Source organism: Zootoca vivipara, chromosome 12 (assembly GCF_965207765.1).
Source record: "Zootoca vivipara chromosome 12, rZooViv2.hap1.1, whole genome shotgun sequence".
Taxonomy (NCBI): Eukaryota; Metazoa; Chordata; class Lepidosauria; order Squamata; family Lacertidae; genus Zootoca; species Zootoca vivipara.
The window spans coordinates 42,285,273-42,306,955 of NC_142595.1; the positions used below are offsets into that span (position 1 = coordinate 42,285,273).

Below are 21,683 nucleotides of genomic sequence, written 5' to 3' on the forward strand. Positions count from 1 at the left end.
AAGGCTCCCTGAAATTCCTCTCCTGCTGGAAAAATGGGGGTGGGAAGTCCTAGCAGAGTGGGACAAGAAAGTAGGGGACTTTTTTTTCTTCCCAGGAGGTTTTGTGGACCATCATAACTCTTACCAGTAATCGCATATCAGACCCAGAGTAAGCCATCTCTCCCAGATCGCGCTCATAATTCTTCCTGCCATTTTCAGTTCCTCCCAGTTTATCAGCCCAGCGCTGAGGAGGCTGTGAACCCCACACTGTATGCTAACAATGTCCAGAAAGTGATGGCCAAGTAAGTATGGAGAGGGAGAGAGTCTTTGTAGGTTGGGGGAATGAGGGACTTTGGTAGGCTGGGCATGGGGTGGAATTCTATTTAAAGTCCTTGCTTCCCCTCAAAGAATTCTGGGAAGTGAAGGTGACCCTTTGACAATTCCTAGCACCCTTAACAGTTCCCAGAAATCTTTGGAATTACAGCAATCTTTGAGGGGAAGCGATGTGCTTTCTGTGTATGCCACGGATACGAGCAAAGAGGACCAGAAGTGAGGAGGAGAGGCAGTGGCAGTGTGGAAGAGATAGGGTGAAAAAGCTGGACTCAGGGCCCAAATCAAGGGGGCTCCCCCCCCCCACTACAGTGGTGCCTCACTTTACGAATGCCTAGCACAACGAAAAGCTCGCTAGACGAAAGAGTTTTGCGTTGCGCGAAGCATTCATGAGACAACAAAATTTTCTATGACCGCCACTTCGTATTACGAAGTGCGGCCATAGAAAGCGGCAAAGGAAGATCAGCTGTCAGCGAGGGAAGCTGACAGCTAATCTTCCTTTGCCAGGGGGGACGGAGCCGAATGTTGGGGGAGGCAGGCAAGGCGGTGTCTGGGAGAAGAGAGCTTCTCCCCCCGCCGCCTTGCACACAGCCGACATCGAACGGGGCTTCGGGGACCTTCTCCGAAGCCCCGTTGCATGCCACTGCCAGTCCCCCAGAGCCTATAGGAATGCATTGTTTCAATGCATTCCTATGGGAAACTGGGACTCGCTAGACGAAAAATTTGTTACATGAATTGACCCGTGGAACGAATTAATTTCGTCTAGCGAGGCACCACTGTACAGCCGCACAGGTTGCACGGTCACGATCAAAAGTCTTCCATTCCACTTTTTCACAGAGTGTAGAAACTTCTGCTGCTTGAAAGGTGTCAGAAGCAGCCGCAGGGACTGTGAGCATTTAAACCTGAGGGGAATGGGGAATGTGGTAGCTGTAGTCAGAACAAGAAGAAGTAGCAGCAGGTAAAATAAAGAGAAAGAGAGAGGCTTTTCTTCTAGCAGGAAAAAAAACCCCATCAGCCTTAGGCAGCTGGTTCAAGTCCCCGGTGGTTAATATCTGGGGGAGATGATCAGGATGTTTGTGGGCAGGAAATGTGGCTGTAGCATTGGGCCTTGACGCAAGCTGATGGGAAACCCCTCCTCTTATCAGGCGAGGCCTCCATTTGCTACCTAGACCTTTTTCTCTCTCTCTCCTCTCCTTTGCCTCTTACCTCTTCTCCCCTTTTTTTGGCCAGAGCCCTGGGAATCCCGGCTACAGATTGCGAGTTTGTGGGCAACCTTCCAGTCACCGTCGTGGGGCGCTTGAGAGTGGCCCTGGAACCACGCATCTGGGAGTTGGGCAAAGCGCTTCGGAAGGCCAGGTGAGAGGCCACATTTGCGTGCAGGAAGGTTGCAGGTTCAACCCCAAGCATCTCCAGTTAGAAGGATCAGGAAGTAGGGGCTGGGGCAGATCTGGGCTTGAGATCCCGGGAAGCTACTCTTGAGCCAAAGAACACTGGGCTAGATGAGCCTGTCCTCTAAAAAAAAGAGGAACAGAGGGGCTGGGAACGCACAGGAAGCAAAGGAAGATGCCTCATATCAGACTCTTGGTCCATATAGCTCAGTGTTGTTTACACTGGCTGGCAGCAGCTCCCCAGTCTCTCCTAGCCCTGTCTGGAGATGCTGGGAATTGAACCTGGGACCACCTATGTGTAAAGCAGATGTTCTGGCGCGGAGCAAGGGGCGTACGTCACTGGCAGGAGAAAGCCACTAGTTCTAGAGTGCATGAGAGGGTCCCAGCCACAGCATGATGGGAGTGCCCAGGATGCCATGTTGCCATTTTCTGATGGCAGCTAAGTTCCCCTTCAGTCTCCTCTCGCAACGGGCGGACATGCCCCCTCATCATCCATGGCAGAGTGAAGCATGTGGGGAAATCCAAAAGGAGGGTACTTGTTACGGTAAATGTGAAAACCTGGCTTTCCTTATCTGTCTCCCCCCCACACCTTCCCGCAGGTGCCCGACAGATGGAGTCAAAGGCCAGTTGGATTCCTTGCCTGCAGGTGCATCAGGGCAGCTAGGGCCAAAGGAGCTGAGTCACTGGCTGGGGCTGGCCTGCCCCGAGGATGTTGAAGGGCTTTGCACCTATTTCCAACAGGTAAGTGGGAGCGGGGGGGTGGAAGCACACAAGCGGCTTGTGCAATCGTAAGCCAGTGTTTTAAACGTGAAATGTCCCTGAGGGTTTTGGCAGGACGGCGGTATGCAAATGTAGCAAGAAAACGTGTTGGGGTTATTGTTTTTTTTGTTTGTCACTATGGTATTTATTTTTTGTGTTTTAATATTGTAAGCCACCCTGTGATCTTTGGATGAAGGGCGGCATAGAAATTTAATAAATTAACAATGATGCGTTTTATTCATTGTATTTATATCCCACTTTTCCCCCATGGAGATCAAAGTGGTTCTCCCCTCCCTATCTAATCCCCACAACAGCCCTGCGAGGTAGGTTAGGCTGAGAGGCCATGACTGGCCTCCCAGGTCCAAGTCCTAGTCCGACACTCCAACCACCGCACCACACTGGCTTTCCAAAATAGAAAGGACATGGAAAGATGTGGTATTAAATGAATATCCTGAAACAAGGGGAGATGTTTTGTGAAAATGGCTGCAAAAATTCCAAATCGCTGTTAATGTGCTCCCTGATTGGCTAGGGTTGGCCATTTTGATCTGCATGGGAAACGTCGCCATTGTCTTTAGCTATGTAGGCCTAACCTGCCCTCCGTTTTGCCTGCACATAGCCAAAATCTGATGGGAAACAGAATGGGGAAAATAACAATGAAACAGGGGTGAGCTATGGCTGTGAACAGCTTCGAAAAAAGGTGATTTCAAGGGAATCCACCCCCCTGCCCAATGAGTCGCTACTTTTTGAGGTTGAAATTGAGCCAGGAGAACATCTGGTTCAGTGTGCAACGCAATCAGTCCTCTCCTTCTTGCATCTCTTCCCAGGATGCCGATGGCAACATGGACTCCCGGGAAGTGGCCCTGGCCCTGGAGGCATTGGAAGGAGAGCACAACCCACAGGAACTGACGTTTCGTGCTTTTAAGGTAACCACTGTGGTTGAGTTCGATGGAGAGAGAGAAAGTCAAGCTAGTGATCTGATGGGGGCAGAGAAACCCAATTCTCGGCTAAACATCTAACGATAAGTTGGACGGCACTGGCTTGCTGCTTCCTTCGGGCTTGGGAAATGCATCTCAGCATCTTGGTTGGGGAGAAGCATCCAGGGAGGGGAGCTCTAGGGTGGTCGCTACAGGACTTCTGCCCACGTGAAGCACAAGTGGGATTGTGAGTTTAGAAAGGGGTTAATCCGAGCGATGGAAGACATGGCTGCGTGTCTCTGTGTCAGTCTGGGTGGGCTATATAGAACAAAAGGGGCGGGGATTGGGGCAAAGTGGACCGAACCAAAGGTTTAAAGGGGAGGAGCCTCTGCTGTGGTGGGAAAGAGGACATTACAGTGGTACCTCGCAAGACGAAATTAATTCGTTCCGCGAGTCGTTTCGTATTGCGAAAATATCGTCTTGCGAAGCGCGGTTTCCCATAGGAATGCATTGAAATTTAATTAATGTGTTCCTATGGGCAAAAAAAAAAGCCGCTGCCCTCCAGGGTTCCTGCAGATCCATCCCCGCAGCTCGCTCGATTCCCCTCCCCCCAGCTCGCCTCGGGAGCCAGAGCTCTTTCCCGCCGACTCAGCCGCCACAAGAGCCACATTGCCCCCAAACGCCACGGCCGCTTTAAGGCTCTTCCACTCCATGGCCGTTTTAAGGCGCCCAAGAGAGGAAGAGAAGCCCGCCCGCCTCCCTCACAGCCATCATCTCCGCCGGCGGCGCTGAGGCCCGAGCCAGCCAAGCCAAGACTCCGCTCTGAGGGAAAGTGTTGAAGGGGGCGCGTGGCGATGGGGAGGCGTGGACGAGGCCTGCTGCCGGCTGCGCTGCCCCCTCGGGCCAGACGGAGGGCCAGCCTTCTTCAGGGGGCTCCTTTCCTCATCAGTCATCGCAGCGACGATGGCGATGGCTTCCCTTCCTGTCACGAGGTTACTTCGTCTTGCGAAGCACGGCCATAGAAAACTTAGTTTTGCGAGTCTTCAAAAAAAACCACAAAACGCTTTCGTCTTGCGATTTTTCCCTTGTGCGAGGCGTTCGTCTTGCGAGGTACCACTGTATATGCAATGTTACGTTCAGAGTTCATGTCTGTGTTCCTGACACGCACACCCCTCTCCACAACGCCAGCTCTTCATGGATACAGACAGTGAGGCAGAGAACGGTCGGCTTCGCCAAGATGGATTCTGCGCCATTTTGCGCCTCCTGCTGGGCACACCAGCTGCAGATGGGGCCGAACTCTATAGTCGACTTTGTGGGGACCACAGCCACGATGGACTGACCCTCGGTGAGATACCTCATAAAAGCAGGGCATGGAAGGGAAAGGGGAGGCATGGCGGGTGTTGTATGTCGAGTAAATGAAGGGCACGTTAACAACAAGTTTTGAGGAAGAAGGGCATTAGGTTTTGAAGACTCCTAGGAAGTGGGTAGAAACCAGGGTCTCATCCACACCATATACTTAAAGCATGCGGCTTCCCCTAAAGAATTCTGGGAACTGTGGTTTGTTTATTAAGGGTGCTTGGAATTGCAACTCTCTGAGTAGGTGAACAAGTTGCCAGGAGTCTTTGGAGGAAGCTATGTGCATTAAATATTATATATTCAGGAAGGAAAGAAGTTGCTGATTGGGTAGAAGTGACATGAGAATTGTGATGTGTTGATTTTGGTCAGCTCAGCTAGGGAAATTGACGAGGAAATGGGGAGATTGAGGGTTATGGGAATGATTAGGGAAGAGGATTGGGGTAAGGGGCAAAAAGTCAGGTGGTTGTTAAAAGTTGCAGGAAGAAGCGTCAACCCCGGGGTGTCCAACATGGCATCTGTTGCTGGCACTCACAGTCAGCTCTTCCCTCCATGCTGAAATTTGTCGTGAAAGATGCATTCTGCTGTAGCCGGCAGAATACCTGCAATGTTTGTTAGATTGCCCAGGCGGGCGAGCCCACAACAGTTTCTCAGGTTTCCAAATGGGCCCATGGGTCCCCAAAGGGTGGCAGCGCCTGGTCCAAACTGACGCAACTTCTGATGCCAGGGGATTCTTCCTAGGGCTACCCATACATCACTTTTACACTGATGTTCCTTATTTGTGCTTTTTATCTCGTGGTTTTTATCTTGTGAACTGCCCTGACATCTTTTGATGAAGGGTGGTATATATAAAGCTAATCAATGAAGGAAAATATTCACCCTGCTTTCCTTTTTCTCTCTTACCCAGATGAGTTCCAAGACTTCTCTCTCCGCCACCCTGACTACGCCCGCCTCTTCAGCACGTACCTGCGCCCCTCCGTGGTGTGCACTCTGTCTAAGCCTGGCCTCCCGCGCACCTATGCTAATGGCGTTCCTGCCTCCCTTCCCAAGAGCAAGGCAGACTGAACCCCCTGAAAACTCTTTAGCCACGTGTATACAACAAAACACACACACACACACACACACACACACACACACACAGCCATGCCACATCCTTGGCCACGCAAACCCCGCCCCTCCTGCTCGCTTGCTCGCTCTCTGCCGCCACGGTGGTTAGGCAAAGGGGGGCGGAGACACCCCCATCTCAGGGCAACCGTAACCGGGGAATCACAGCCGCAAGTTCTTTGGGGATTGGGGCTTCTCTCCGTTTATTTTAAAAGTTTTATTTTTGTTATGTTTTAATTCTATCATTTTATCTTACGTTGTTGATATTCTGTTTCGTTCGTTTGTCAATGGGGAAGGGAAGGGTGGAAGGGTGAGATACTGTTGCTTTTCGTTCTATTTTCTGTTTTGTAAAATATAAAAAGTGCTATTTTATATATAAAATAAATATCTATATCTCTATAATAAAAAAGATATATGTATTAAGTTTTAAAACAAAGGTGGTTCCTGATTTTGTTTGCTTGCTAAGACAACTTAGGGAAGACTTGGGGAAGGAGATGGAGGCCACACCTTGAGTTTCAAGGTTTTTAGTTCAAGGTTTTAAGGTTTTTAGTTCAAACATTGGAAGTTGGTCCGTTTGGGCAAGTGGAACACTGACCCAGCACACACACACTCTCTGCTTTCAGCCATCCCTCATCTGCCTGCCTTCTTACAACCAATCCAGGGGGTGGCACTGCCAGTCACGGCCTCAACCATTGTCCAGAGGCTGGCATAATGGGACACCTGATCTCTGGTTGGTCACATTGCTACTGCATGCTAGGAGGAGGAAGGGCAGCACGGCAGCACTAGCAACCACAGCGCTGCGCAAACGCTGGCAGAACCAATCTTGGGCTCCTGCTGGCACGTTTGCACTGCACCAACCTCCCCAACCTTCTCCCCTCCTTTACTTCCCAGTAAGCAGCAGTGGTGAGCAGAGGTATCCCACCCTGCTGCCTGCTACTGCTGTAGTCTCAGCATTGCCTCTGTAGAAATCGATAGGGAGGATGGGGACAAGACTAGAATTAGTCAGCTCTGTCCTGTCAATGGGTCCTTGCCTTCTTCCCTACCAGCCGCCGTGGAACTCCAGTAAGATATGCACGTTACGTGCCGAGGTTGCATTCAACTCGGCTGTAAGATGAGAGCAAAAGGTTGCGCTGTGTCGCCAGCCTCTTAACAAGAGTGATTCTATCCAGGGCTCTGTCCAGCCTGAAACTGGAGCACTGGAGCATTATTCAGAGACGGGGAAGGGAACTGGATCTTGATTTCTGCCAGCCCTGAACCTGTCATATAGCCAGGAGGTTCAGGACAGTGAGAAAGGGCAGAAGTATCATGTTTTCTTCCCTTTGCTTCCTGAAGCCTGCCTGTGCAGTTCAACTAGGGGAATTTTTAAAAGCTCATGTCTCCTCCCTTCTCAACCTTCATGCTCGCCTCCAGGATGCTGTCAGCTGAAGGAGGCAAATCCCTATCCCTGTTGTTTTTTAAACCAAAGTGACCATTTCAAAACTTTATAGGCTTGGAAACCACCGAGTGCAGGCTGGGGTTGCTCTTCTGCTTTATTACACCCCCACCCCATTTAATTTTATTTTTAAACCAAATGTATATGTTTCCACAGGTATGCAGAAACAAGCACTGCCTTCCTTTCCAAAATTCCAAAACAGATCGGCACAGGAGAACCTGAGTTCGATATTAGGCAGGCTGGTAGTCTGGCGAGGTGGAGCTTTCAGAGCCATGCTTGCAGCCAAGCAAGTTGGATTCAATATCTCTTTTAATTTGCTAAGAAATTTGAACAAATGTGTCAAGTCCCACAGGAAGCGTATCTAGGCAGACAGTGACTCGGTCAAGGTATTTTGGCGTAGTCTTTTTCCCTGTTACCCGTACTATTTTGAGTAATGGCGGGGCTCTGAAATCTCAGCACAGGTGGCAGCTGCCAGAACAGGGACTTTTAAGAGACTTTACCAGGGTTTGCTAGAGTCAGCCTCCATTGAAAGAAAGGAGCTCCGCTACTGGTTGCGAAGGCGCTTGCTCCTCCGCGTACCTGAGCCACTGTTTTTTCTCTTGTGACTGTGCTGGGCGGCTGTGTTGGCTTCCGGACTCCTGTTTGGTGGGGTGGTGGAATTTTGGGGCACCTGCGCCCTCGTGGAATGCCTTGTCTTAGCCCCTTGCTTCCCAGCCTCCGTGGGTGAGGAGGAGGACAGTGTGTCTCCTTGTTCCCTTGCAAGAGGCGCAAGGGCACTGTGAGGGGAGAGGCTGAGCTTGGAGGCAAGCAAGGAGGAGAAGCTAGATAGCTCCTCATCCTCCTCTTCATCGTCTTCTTTAGCGCCATATTTAAGGATGCCTTCCACGCTTCCTCCGGGGAGTTCTGGAAGCAGGCCCTTTGCCACAGCGACTCCCTCAAGCAAATCGCCCCCTTCCCCCTTACTCGGGTTCTTTGCGTTACTCTCTGAACTGATGGGCCCCCTGTGGGCTTTAGAAGGGAGCAGATCGCTAGACTCAGATCCCTGACTGGCCTCATCATTTCCATGGCTGCCTCCACTGCTTCCTCCACCTTGTTGTAGTGGAAACGCTGCTCCCCCTTTCCCAGAACTGGCGGCCACAGGAGTGTGAGCTCCACCCGGACTGCAGCTGCCTCCATCAGCTTCCACTGTGGCAACGTAGCTTGAAGGGTTTGGCATGGGCTCTGGGTTCCCCTTGTCATCTGGAAGGTTTTCCACCCAAGGCGTGACTTTGCACTGATCTGTGAGTGGCCACTGAGACTTTTGGAATATCTCAGGGCACTTCTGGATACTTGGAGATTGAGGCCCTGGTACTGAGAGGGTGAAATATGGCACATGCTCAGAATCTATGCCTGTGGGCTGCTCTTCAAGCAACCCTACCTGACTAGAATCGGATAAAGTCAACTTCTGTCTGTTTCCCTGGCTGAGTTCAACATGCGACTTTTTAGTTCCTTCATCTGTTTCCAACACGGGTGAGTCAATGGGCTTTTGGCCATCTTGTCTAGTGGAAATTGGTTGCTTTTCTAATGATATATTATCTGCAGGCAACTGTACACTTTTGACTAAGCCATTGTCCTTTACTGATGTCGCTGTCATTTGTTTCCAGTTAGGCTCTGGCTTCTTCTGAGATTTGACCTGTGCTTCTTGGCCATTGAGATGATTCCCATGTCCAGAGGGGCTCAATGCTAGGCTGTCATGCGCTGCTGAGCTTTTCCCACATGGCTTGATGCCTCCAAAATGAGTTACAGTTACATTAGGAGTAGGTTTTGCCCCTCTATAAACGCCTTGGGACTGGAGTTGATCTTTGGCTACTTCTCCTTGACAGCCATTTTGCTTTTCACATTCAACCTGAAGGAGTTCCTGTTTTATCTGGTTGCCTGGGTGAGATATCATCTCCTCACCTTGACAGTCAAGTTCTCTTCTACTGGAGATATCCTTCGGCCCCCTATTACTTTGAACTTGGAGTTGACCTCTGGCCTTTTCTACAGAGTCAACATTTTGTCCCCCATGCCCATTCAAAGTCATCCTAAGAGTCCTTTCTGCTGCTTTGCGATCCCCTAATAACATTTTGTTTAGGCCTTGGCTATTATGGTCGGTCCCTTTTGGATCATCTTCCTGTATTTTCCAGACAGCATGAGCCTTCTTTAGACATTTGACCTCCCCTCGTTGGATACCATCTTGTTTTTCACATTTGTTGTGGGGTGCTTCTAGATTATTCCAAACCAGCTCCATCCCATTAGAGAACTGTCCTTTGACAGCAAGGCTGCCTTGCCCTGTAGCATGCTGCTTGACCTTTCCTTCTTGGCCGCCATCTTGCTTTGAATGTTCCAAGGCATGGGGCCTTGCAATACCTTGCTTGGCCTTGTTGTCCCCTTCGGACGTTAAGTTCCCAGTAATGCTGGTGTTTCCTGTTATACCAGGAGTAGCTTCCAATGTGACCCACTGGCTATGAGAAGAGCTTCCATGACTTTGAACCTGGCCTTGTCCCTGTGAGTTCTGGGTTTCCTCTTCATCTGTGCTCTTCAGGGAGAGGAGCATATTTGCTTCCTGAGAGTCCTGGGTGCCACATTCGTGGTGAGGAGAACTCTCTGCTTTTGGTGGAAAGCCTCGTTGCTGCGAATGATGTGCCAGCGGGGAACTGGTGGCTGGCATAGGCAGTTCTGGCTGGTTGCTTCTAATGACTTTGCTGGCCAAAGGCCTCTTCGGGGTGTGGCACGACGCATCTTCTCCTTTTCCATTACCACTGACCTCGTCCTCTTCCTCAGACTGCGAGGGAGTGGAGTCAGAATGGGATGTAGGGTAGACAGAGGGCTCCCTCTCTTCTTCTGACAGCGCCAGGAGTCTCTTCTCTGTCAGCTGTAGATCAAAAGGAAAAGGGATCAATGCAGAGTAGTTGTGGGGAAAGCCTTGCCCGTACTGCCTCTCAGCCCAGCCCCTTAGTGGGATAATTATGTGCCTCCACAGCCATATGCAGGTTCAGACCCTCCAAGTGTCCCTATTTTCCAGGGACAGTCCTGGATTTACAGAAGTCATCCTGGTTTCTGATTTGACCCCAGAAGGTCCCACTTTTCCTTATGATGTCCCAATTTTCATTGGAGGCCATTAGAAGACATCTTCCCTGTATAGGGAAGGTTTTTTTAAATGTTTAATTATGTTTTAAATATGTTGAAAGCACAGAATCATCATCATCATCATCATGAGATAAAGGTAAAGGGACCCCTGACCATTAGGTCCAGTCATGACCGACTCTGGGGTTGCGGCACTCATATTGCGTTATTGGCCGAGGGAGCCTGCGTACAGCTTCCAGGTCATGTGGCCAGCATGACAAAGCCGCTTCTGGCGAACCAGAGCAGCACACAGAAACACCGTTTACCTTCCCGCTGTAGCAGTTCCTATTTATCTACTTGCATTTTGACCTGCTTTCAAACTGCTGGGTTGGCAGGAGCAGGGACCGAGCAACGGGAGCTCACCCCGTTGCAGGGATTCGAACCGCCGACCTTCTGATCGGCAAGCCCTAAGCTCTGTGGTTTAACCCACAGCGCCACCTGCGTCCCTCATCATGAGATAGGATGTGCCTATTTTGGAGGGAATTGAGTTATGGTCTGGCCTTTCAAAGGCCACTGCCAATGTCACTTTATGGGGACTGATGTGGCAAAAATAGGATTCCACGCATGATGGGAAATATGCTATGTCCCCATTCAGTGTTATGGTCAGTTTCCAGTTGTATGGGTAGTAACCAACACAAAATGGTTGGGACGGTCTTGACAGTGGTGAAGGGGAGGAGATAGTCCTCCAATTTGCAACATGGCCGTTCTGACCAAACAGCAGCTTTCAAATGGAAACAGGAAATGAGGCCTCTTTGTCTTTTCCACATGCTTCACACACCTCTCTGCACGAGACTTCTAAACCACAGGCTGCTGTGGCTAGAAGGCACAGTGGCAAAGCTGACATAACCACGGCTGCCATGGTCTGAACTGGCAGCCTGAGCAGGCCCAAGCTGCAGCCTTGAAACTCCAAGCATGTCCCGATGATTCCCACTCCATTCTCATTCCACGTGTTACCTGGTTGGGTGTTAAGTTTAGCTCCTCCGCCAATTCCTCCATCAGATCCAGAGGATCCTGACTTTTCTCCAGAGACAGCAAGTCAGCCATAAACTGTGGATGAATGATAGCTTCAACCTGTCGGAGAGAGGAAGGGAAAGCGTCATGGCTTGTAGTATTGCACCTGGCTGAAAAGGAGCAAAAGTCTGCATGCCCAAGAGATAATGTAATAACTCGTTTGTTTAAAAATACTGTTAAGGATCTGGGTCAGGGCAGTCTCGAGCAGGTCGGGCACCCTGGCGCTGAGGGGCGGAGATCGCTCCGGCGCCCCTGCCCTTGTGGGGCGCAGCATGGCTTACGCACGGCTTTGCCGCGCAACGCCCCGCCTACTGGCCCGGCACCCTGGCGCCCCACACCACCGGGACTCTACCTAGAGCCGGCCCTGATCTGGGTTAGGGGAGAGATCCCCCTAAAACCTAGGAATGAATAAATGCTAGGATTTTGATTCATTGGGAAATGGATTAAAACATAAAATGCAGGATTAAAACATAAAATGCAGGGCTGTGCCAGACAGGGAATTCCTGGGCTGGCTTATGCAAACCAACCTTGCGAAATGAGATACGGCTAAAGGGCCATTAACTTCTTCCCCCAGGTGTGAACGGAGGGGTTGGGGAGGCTGCTAGGGTAAAACTGGGGGAGCGCAAAGGGTTTTATGGGAAGAAGAAGGGGAGAAGGGTCTGAGATCAATCTTGGAGAGAGATTGCCTGAAGGTTCCTTGCGATGCTGCCTATGGAAATGTGCATGAAGTAAGATCTGGACTCCCTCCACACAGACTGGAGGTGTAAATAGGCGAATAAATCATATTTCTTTAGGCACGACAGTCTCCACTGTGTCTTCTATTCTCCAAAGGGACACAGACCCTGTATGTGTGCCCGGGACCCCATGGGCTCTTGCCATCACTCGGCAGAGAGAGCGGTAAGATGCAGGCTTTGGGGAAGCGAGGCTTTGTCAGCAGAGGAGTTTCCAACCCACCATGGATGGATAAGACCAAAATGGTGGGTAGAGACCACTGAATTCTAAGAGGGGAAGGGTTAGTGGAGCTAAGGTTCAGATGGTGGAGACATGAAGCAGGGAAAGGAAGTGGCTTGAGGAATGGATACGGAAGACCAACTCAGCATATGGAATGCTGTGGTCCAAGGCATGGGTGTGGATTGGGAACTAGCCTTCCCCAACCTGGCGCCCTCCAGATGTGTAGAACTCCAACGTTCATCACCCTCTGACAGCATGGCTGATGGTTGGAGATGATAGGAGCTGCAGTCCAAGAATCTCTAGGGGGCACCAGGCTGGAGAAGGACTACAAATATCTGTTTATTTCTCTAGATAGATATCAGTAAGGAAGGGAGAAGTAAAATACAAAGTTGCATTGGATAATAATAATAATATTATAATAATTTATTATTTATACTCCGCCCATCTGGCTGGGTTTCCCCAGCCACTCTGGGCGGCTTCCAACAGAAAAATAAAACACAGTAATCTATTAAACATTAAAAGCTTAGCAACAAATAATTGCTTAGCAACACTCAGTAGTGCATTAAAGCTGGGCTTGTGCTGTTATAGCTACAAGACACAAAAGTCAGGTGCTAACCATGTGTTCGTTGTGTGTTTGGCTGCCACCTTTTTAACATCTAGTAGGATTTACCATGATGATGATGATGATGATCGTATTATGGCCCCCTCCAGACGTCCTTTCTTATGGTGCATTTGTGTACAGTGGTGCCTCGCAAGAACAAATTAATTCGTTCCGCGAGTCGTTTTGTATTGCAAAAATTTGTCTTGCGAAGCACGGCCATAGAAAAATTCGTCTTGCGAGTCAACAAAAAGATCGCAAAGTTTTTCGTCTTGCGAGTTTTTTGTTGCACGAGGCATTCGCCTTGCGCGGTACCACTGTAATTTGTGCTCATGATGGTATCAAGGCACTTATACATGATTCCGCTATCAGTGTTGATTGTACCTACAAAGGTACATACTCCTTTATTTCCAATCAGTGCATGGCCCTCCTGAAATCCTGTACCTTTATCATACTACAAACATTCCGGTTTGTTAGTTGTCCTTCTTTCGTTCTGCTACAGTGCAAGTGATGCCCCTCTAGATAGCAATAATGCAATAACACTGGGGAAGGATTGCAGAACAACTAATAAATCAGAATGATGTGTGGGCGGTCTTATATCAATCTGCCAATAATGCACTATTATTGCCTTAGTGACTTGTTGCAGAGTATAAATGGGGGGGGGGGGGTGAACCAGAGAGGAGCCGAGAGAAGGACTGCAAAATTTACATTTGCTCCTTTCCCACGAAGCAAACGCCACTACTGTTTACCTTACAAACAAATTCTTCATCGTCACATAACTGATCGATATACTGCAGCAGGGCGGGATCTGGGAAGGCCCCCTCTTCCTGCTCTTGGGGGTTGCTGCACACCCCTTGTTCCTTCTTCTCGTCCTCTTCTTCCTCCCAACTCGTGTCCAGGCCTTCCATGATCTCAGCATACTGGTGCACCGCCTCGGCAGGGATCTCCCTGGGCGCTCCTGGGGTGGAAGTGCTGGGCGGACGCCGCTGGCGACGCCGAGGCTGGCGGCTCTTGGAAGCTGACTTCTTGGGGATGTAGACTTTGGGGGAAGCAGGGAGATCGTGGAGTCAATCCTACATGAGTACACTGAGCTAGGTGAGCTTGAATGGCGTGTGCCAATCACAGTAGTTCAAAAGGAGTGTAGCCATTTCCTGATGGGTCCAAGTTTACTCCACTTTCGGGAGGAAACGGGATGCCATCAGACCCCACTTTCCCCACCCACCCTTTTTGGGGGGTTGGCAACTGGGAGAACAGCTAGCACTCCGCCAAGAGGGCCTGCAGCAGCTGATCTCTGCCTAGGCCTGGAATGGGGAGAGGGGATGGTACCCCCAGCATATCCTTACAGGCCTAAAATGGTTGGTGACCCCTGCTCTCGGCAGAGACGGGGCAACCTGCTCCGGTACCCTGAGCGGCGCTCGTCCCAGGGGGTGTGGCATGCGCCCCAGGGGGTGTGCGATGAGTGGTGCACGCGCCCGGAGGTGCCGCCGATCGGGGGGTCAGCATTTTGTCACCCCACCTTTGGAATGGCACCCGGGGCGGCCACCCCACCCCCGCCTCGGAACGCCCCTGGCTCTTGGTATCTTGTTGCTAAGAGGAAGTGCTCAAAAATAGGTTGGCAATGCCAGACGGTGTCTCAGAAGGCAAGGCTCATGGGGAGTGCAGAAGCAAGAATTTAAGTGGGCTCAGGGCTGCTGCATAGCTCCATCCCATAACTAGGGGAACCGGAATCAACTGCACAGCAAACAGATTTAAATGTATATATTTATGCAAATAAAATGTATTGAAATCTGCATAAAGTCAGGTTTTCTTGTAGCAGAATATGGCTCAGAGTTGCGATTTTAAAATAAGCACCACACCGTCTCCTGGGCATAGGGAAGAATTAGCACATGGAGGCGGTGTGTAAAATGAACCAGGAAGTCAATTCCATGTGGGGTTTTATGATCAAAGGCATACTAGCTGCCTGGGGTGAAAACATGCCAGACAGGGAAGCAATATAGAGTGGCTGGGGAAACCCAGCCAGATGGGCGGGCTATAAATAATAAAATTATTATTATTGGGAGGAAGGAAAGTGAGCTTATTAGCCATTTGCATACCAGTTCCCCATCAGGTCCTCTTCCTATTGACCTTGGATGCTGCTCCATTAGGACAAAACGGGGGACTGTCCCACCAACCTCTCTCTTCCTTCAGTCAGCCCTCACCTGCCTGCCTTCTGACTTACAATCAATCTGACAATCCAAAAGCAACCCGGTAGGCTAATAATATACCTACAATACTTTTATATCACTACTGAACTATGTCTTAATTTACAATCAGATAACGTACAATATACAGTGGTACCTCAGGTTACAAACACTTCGGGTTACAAACACTTTGGGTGACAGACTCCGCTAAGCCAGAAGAAGTACCTCGGGTTAAGAACTTTACCTCAGGATGAGAACAGAAATCGTGCGGCGGCAGCGGGAGGCCCCATTAGCCAAAGTGTTACCTCAGGTTAAGAACGGTTTCAGGTTAAGTTCGTAACCAGAGGTACCACTGCATACATGGCGACACCAACTACTATGAGTTAATAAAATGTCCCAAAGTGAGGGATTTTTAGGCTAGTATAACATCACGAAGAATCACTCAGGCTTGAGGCAACCAGTGGCGGAGTTCGCTGCATGGGCGCCCGGAGTGGCGGCCATGCCGTGCATCCGGGGGCTTGACGCGAGCTGCACAGGGAGGTGGCGTGATCCGCCGCGCGCAGTGGTGGTACCGGCGGGACGAGCCCCCCGTGGTTTGCCTTTTTGTCACCCTCCTCGTGAGTGACACCCGGGGCGGACTGCCCGCCCCTGCCCTCCCCTTCCTATGCCCCTGGAGGCAACATGCCTCCCAAGGTTAGTGTCTTATGCAGTGTTTTACAGGGAGTGAGCTGAAGGATGTTGGTGCTCCAAACACCGCAACAGGACAGTCCTTCCAGGATAACCGACCGTTTCAATGTTCTTCCTCAGCTGATAATAATACCAAATAGAATCAATTACATTCAAATGCAATAAATGAGACATTTTCTTAACTCATATTAGTTGGTATCACCATGTATATACAGTGGAACCTCGGTTTATGAACACCTCGGTTTACGAATTTTCGGTTTACTAACGCCGCGGACCCATCTGGAACGGATTAATTCACTTTCCATTACTTTCAATGGGAAAGTTCGCTTCAGTTTATGAACGCTTCAGTTTATGAACAGACTTCTGGAACCAATTGTGTTCATAAACTGAGGTACCACTGTATTGTACATTGTTGTTGTTTAGTCGTTTAGTCGTGTCTGACTCTTCGTGACCCTATGGACCAGAGCACACCAGGCACTCCTGTCTTCCACTAATATTACAGATAACATAATATAATTATCTGATTCTAAATTAAGATATAATTCAGTAGTGATATAAAAGTATTGTAAGTATATCATGAGCCTACCGTGTTGCTTTTGGATTGTCAGATTGTTCTGTTTGCAACACAGGGGATCTTTTTCGTTTCCAACCAATCTAGCGGGTCGCTCCAGCTGCCAAATTCCTTCTCCTTAGCCTCAGAGTTGTAGAATTCAGCAGGGAGGACGATGTGGGGAGGAAGACACTAGAATTGGCTGGCTCTGCCTATCTTTGGTTCTGCCTCCACCTACCGTTGAATTCAATGCCTTCTGCCCTACTAGTCCCTACGAGCCACCCCTGTTGGCCAACAGTTGGTCTAGATGGGTAGGAGTTTTGCTCAAAGTGCAGAGCCTTGTGGGAGGAAGACACTACCTTGCTGCTGCCCAGACTCAGGGGCAGGGGACGGAGGTGGCTTGTTGGGTTTGGGAGCTGGGGCCTGGAACTGAGAGCAACTGGCCAAGAGCTTCATCTTTTGGATCTGTTGTTCCTCTTCTGCTTCAAACTCCATGAACCTGAGAAAAGGAAGGGCAGAGGAGGGAGGGCAGAGTTGAAATGAGGGGCCCCTCTTCACCCGCCAGCCACCCGTAAGCCCATATGTGGGTGGGGAACTCTTACTTTTCTGCCATTTCGTAGAAGATCATGCGCTCAAAGTTGCTGCTGTGCTCCCATTCTTGCACGGCACGGGGAACCCCATCCTCCAGGGTCATGTCGGGACGCAGGCGTGCCAGTGAGCGGAGGACGGGGCTGTAGGGGCAGGATGATGATGTCACATCAGTGAGAGCAAAGCTTCTAAAATGTGAGCAGCAATCCTTGCCTCTATGGTCACACCCACACCAAAAATCTAAAGCACATTTAACACACATGGCTGTGGGATAATTGGCCTCATATAACCAGCATGCTTAAGTCTAATTCATGAAGGGGTTAAGACCATAGAGCAAGATGTGCTGTCAAGCTTAGCTAGGTCACTCCCCCTCACCTTGGGGAAGGGTTATCAAACTCAGGTTGCATGGCTCAAGCAAGCCATCTTTGTGTTTCTATGCAAATAAATTAGAATCATTCACCACTTTGGAAACTAAGTTTGACAGCCTGTGTTTTCTTAGTGCTGTATAAGAAAGCACATGAATCTGATCTTTGAATAAGTAAACTTTTTAAAACTTACCATACACATGGTCTCTTTCTATTATAGAAAGATGTTGGAAGCAACTTAGAAGGGGATATTTTAAAGCGACCTAAATTTCCACATTTTACTTTGCTGCACCATTGTCTCTCCAAACCTGGATCTAAGCATCCAGGGAATTCTTTTTATTTACCATATTTTTTGCTTCCCAATCAGCAATGGCTTCCTCCAAAGAATCCTGGCAATTATAGCTTAACCCTCACAGTACTACAATTCTTCACACCTTTAACAAACTACAGTTCCCTAGTTCCTTTGGGGGAAGCCATGTGCTTTAAATGTGCTTTCAGTGTGGGTGAAGTAGTTCATAGCCGTTCACCACCACAACCACCCACAACTTTGGCTATCATGACATTCATGGAGCCTTTTCTAATCCCAATGTAGCTCCTTAACCTCACTTGACAGTATAACAATAATAATAATAATTTATTATTTATACCCCACCCATCTGGCTGGGTTTCCCCAGCCACTCTGGACGGCTTCCAACAGAAAAATGAAATAAAATAATCTATTAAACATTAAAAGCCTCCCTAAACAGGGCTGCCTTCAGATGTCTTCTAAAAATCTGGTACCGGTAGCTGTTTTTCTCTTTGACATCTGATGGGAGGGCGTTCCACAGGGCGGGCGCCACCACCGAGAAGGCCCTCTGCCTGGTTCCCTGCAACTTGGCTTCTCGCAACGAGGGAACCTCCAGAAGGCCCTCGGTACTGGACCTCAGTGTCCGGGCAGAACGATGGGGGTGGAGACGCTCCTTCAGGTATACTGGATCTAGGCCATTTAGTATAGGCAGTATAGCCCAGTGGTTAAAAGAAGAAGAGGAGGAGAGCTTCAAATAGGTGCCAAGGAGTGTTGTTGTTACACTGGTACATGAATACTTTGGAAAGCGCCCTTTCTGCCATGGAGGAACTTTGAGCAGTTGTAGCAACCCCTGATTGCAATTTGTCAATACTTTTCAGCTTATGAAATGAGCAGAATTAAGTGCTAAAGCTACCTCACCCAACCCCCTGCTTTTAATTGTACTTCAGGTTGCAGGTCCTGGATTGCATGGCAACTCTAGTTGAAATGTGTTTTTCACAGGGGAATGTGCATGCATATTCAAGTGCAGTGTGGTTGGGTGGGGGTGGGGGGGTACTTCTTGATTCTGCTGATAAACAGGAAAAACTAGCCCTTAAGATGATGGCTGTGTGAGTTGATACCGCACTTCAACAATTTCCCCAGGGTATAAAATGGGAATCGCCATGAGGTCCTGGGTTGGCAAAGTTAGGATTAGTGTTCAGTTCTCAACCAGGGCTTCAGGGTTCATAAAGAGAAACATTCAGAACTCCCAAATCCTTATTTTGTGTGCAGAGTTCTACCACCAAGCTCAATTTGCTCATGACTCAAGGCCTTCCATCTAACTTCAGCCATTCTGTGTGTGTTGGGTTCAGTGCCTTTAGAAAACAGTGGGGTCCCACAACTCAGTACAGTGGAACCTCGGTTTATGAACACCTCGGTTTACGAATTTTCGGTTTATGAACACCGCAGACCCATTTGGAACGGATTAATTCACTTTCCATTACAGTGGTACCTCGGTTTATGAACACAATTGGTTCCGGAAGTCTGTTCATAAACTGAAGCGTTCATAAACTGAAGCGAACTTTCCCATTGAAAGTAATGGAAAGTGGATTAATCCGTTCCAGACGGTCCGCGGAGTAACCGTTCATAAACTGAAGCGAACTTTTCCATTGAAAGTAATGGAAAGTGGATTAATCCGTTCCAGACGGGTCCGCAAAGTACTTAAACTGAAGCGTTCATAAACTGAAACATGGGTGTAATTGGTTACGGAAGTCTGTTCATAAACTGAAGTGTTCATAAACTGAAGCGAACTTTCCCATTAAAAGTAATGGAAAGTGAATTAATCCGTTCCAGATAGGTCTGCGGCGTTCATAAACCGAAAATTCATAAACCGAGGTGTTCATAAACCGAGGTTCCACTGTACTTTCAATGGGAAAGTTCGCTTCAGTTTATGAACGCTTCAGTTTATGAACAGACTTCCGGAACCAATTACACCCATGCTTCGGGTTAAGTACGCTTCAGGTTGAGTACTCCGCGGACCTGTCTGGAACGGATTAATCCACTTTCCATTACTTTCAATGGGAAAGTTCGCTTCAGTTTACGAACGCTTCAGTTTAAGTACTCCCCGGACCGTCTGGAACAGATTAATCCACTTTCCATTACTTTCAATGGGAAAGTTCGCTTCAGTTTATGAACGCTTCAGTTTATGAACAGACTTCCGGAACCAATTATGTTCATAAACCGCTGTACCAATGCTTTTGCTGTCTCAATCAATAGTAACCCAAGGCTGACCAATCCCCCTGCCCATCATCACAGTTTGTTATCTGCTTATTATCCCCACTCTAGGTCACCCTTGTCTCCCAAACCAAACGATCCTTGCCACCAAGACCCTCACATGAAGAAACAGGCGAGAGCTTCGGCATCGGGCGTGGCAGGGAAATGGCGCCTGGCCAAGGCCTTGTAGCGTTGCCAGCGCCGATAATTCTCATAAACCCCCTTGGAGGTGCAGGCAAAGGAGGCATCACTGGGAGGGGGCGCTCGGGCAGATGGCATGGCCTCTGGCACTCTCTGTTTCCTACCACCTGGCTCCTCGCCAGCTTTCGCCAGCAACACTGTGCGGATGCCGGGGCCTGCTGGCCCATCCCGGCGCTGGGTGGCCCAGCCCAGTGGCATCCCCGTCAGAAAGAAAGTCTGAGTCCGGGGTATTTCCTCGGCGCCCCCCATCATGGGGCCTTCTCGTTTTAACTTGATGATCAGCTTGCTCCCCGGGGCATCGGCTGAGGTCACGAGCAGAGCCGTCCCAGGGAAGGCGGGCAAGAGCAGGGAGGGGGCGCTGGGTGGGCAGGAAGGTGGGGCAGGGCCCGGGGTGTGGGCCTGAGAGGCCATGGCCCTATGGGAGAAGGAATATGGAGCAAAGAGAGCCGTTCAAAGGAACTGGGGCCCTGTCTCTGTTTGCTCCGTGAAGTCCTGTTGTGGGATCGTTGACGGAAACGAATCGGATACAGGTCCTTCTGGGAAGTTCACAATGATGCCATTTGGTTTCCAAGAAGATCCATCATTGTTGACTCAACTCTAGGTGCGAAGGTTGAAGGATAACAATTCCAGAACCTTGGGGATTCCAATAAGTGGGAGGAAGTTAAAGTTCTAACCTGCAGGCCTGATCTCTATTCTGCATGCTACGTCTGACTTCATCTTCATACTGTTTCCTGAGTATCCGCATGTGCAAGGGCTGTTAATGGATTCCACAAGGAGCAGGTGTTCCACTCGATCTCAGCATTACCTCCAACGTGGGCTGTCAACCTTTCTATTGGCCCCTGTTCCTGGGTCTTTAACAACAGCAGGACCTGCAGAGACAACAAACAGGTGACAATCTCCATACTGCAAAACACTTCTCTTGATGATGTCTCCAACCCACCCTATTATTATAAATAAAAATGTTGTTGTTGTTGCTGTTGTTAAGATTGGCCATGATTTTTCCTGATTATCAATTACCCACCCTACCTCTGTCTATAGACATTTGAAAATGAAAAAGCAACAGGGGGAATCTGACCAGCATCGGTCCACACCAAAGATACACACCTCTCCCAACCCACGACCCCAGAAATGATGCAAGAGGTGCTACCTGCCCAAATCCAGCCCAGATTAAAATAGCAATACAGTAGTTGTTTGTGAGGTGCCTCTTGACTTGTTTTGTGTCTGCTCTGACATCGGGCAGCAGATGCAAGCGCAGGGTTGTGCCACATGAGGGCAACAAGCAACAAATCTTGACCAGTTTGAAACTGTTTAACTGTCATGGCTTACCCTGTGGAACTTTGGGAAATAAAAGTTTTGAGAAGGTGCTGAGAATCATAGAATCATAGAACTGGAGAGTTGGAAGAATTCTCTCTCGGGTGTGATGATTTGACAGAAGTTTCACCTGAGCAGTGTGTGTGTGTGTGTGTTTTCTGCTTTATTCTGCAAACCAGGAATTGTATCCAACCAAGTACTTTCCAAAGCAAACCCTTTGAATTTACCCATAGAGAGGGTGTCACAACTGAAAAGGCTGTCTTCCTGGTTGCCTCAGTAAAAAATCTCTGCAGTATACGGCA

General features: G+C 49.3%; 2 protein-coding genes across 2 annotated transcripts in view; one reads left to right on the top strand and one right to left on the bottom strand.

Moving 5' to 3' along the window:
* Nucleotides 1–6,263, top strand: part of LPCAT4 (lysophosphatidylcholine acyltransferase 4) — a 34,293-nt gene extending 28,030 nt beyond the window's left edge. Inside the window, exons 9-14 of the mRNA XM_035136217.3 lie at nt 199–281; nt 1,540–1,665; nt 2,297–2,438; nt 3,281–3,379; nt 4,559–4,715; nt 5,631–6,263. Of these exons, the coding sequence (XP_034992108.3) occupies nt 199–281; nt 1,540–1,665; nt 2,297–2,438; nt 3,281–3,379; nt 4,559–4,715; nt 5,631–5,788 (765 nt within the window). The 3' untranslated portion in view covers nt 5,789–6,263. The remainder of the gene's footprint in view (nt 1–198; nt 282–1,539; nt 1,666–2,296; nt 2,439–3,280; nt 3,380–4,558; nt 4,716–5,630) is intronic.
* Nucleotides 6,264–7,550: 1,287 nt separating this feature from the next.
* NUTM1 (NUT midline carcinoma family member 1) lies at nt 7,551–20,511 on the bottom strand. The gene is made up of 6 exons (XM_088655352.1): nt 19,991–20,511; nt 16,983–17,111; nt 16,740–16,879; nt 13,713–14,002; nt 11,358–11,474; nt 7,551–10,152 (listed from the first exon to the last, which is right to left on the bottom strand). Exons 1-6 carry the CDS (start codon nt 20,479–20,481, stop codon nt 7,804–7,806), a joined length of 3,516 nt encoding a protein of 1,171 aa, XP_088511478.1. The 5' UTR covers nt 20,482–20,511; the 3' UTR covers nt 7,551–7,803.
* Between the last annotated feature and the right edge of the window lie 1,172 nt (nt 20,512–21,683).

What these genes read in the sequence shown, in the direction of transcription:
- NUTM1 (XM_088655352.1), bottom strand. Translation starts at nt 20,481, where the DNA reads ATGGCCTCTCAGGCCCACACCCCGGGCCCTGCCCCACCTTCCTGCCCA. An exon ending in GCTCTCGCCTGTTTCTTCAT is followed by an intron (nt 17,112 to 19,990) that starts GTGAGGGTCTTG and finishes CTGCCCCTACAG; the next exon opens with CCCCGTCCTCCGCTCACTGG. An exon ending in ATGAAGAATTTGTTTGTAAG is followed by an intron (nt 11,475 to 13,712) that starts GTAAACAGTAGT and finishes TCTCTCCGACAG; the next exon opens with GTTGAAGCTATCATTCATCC.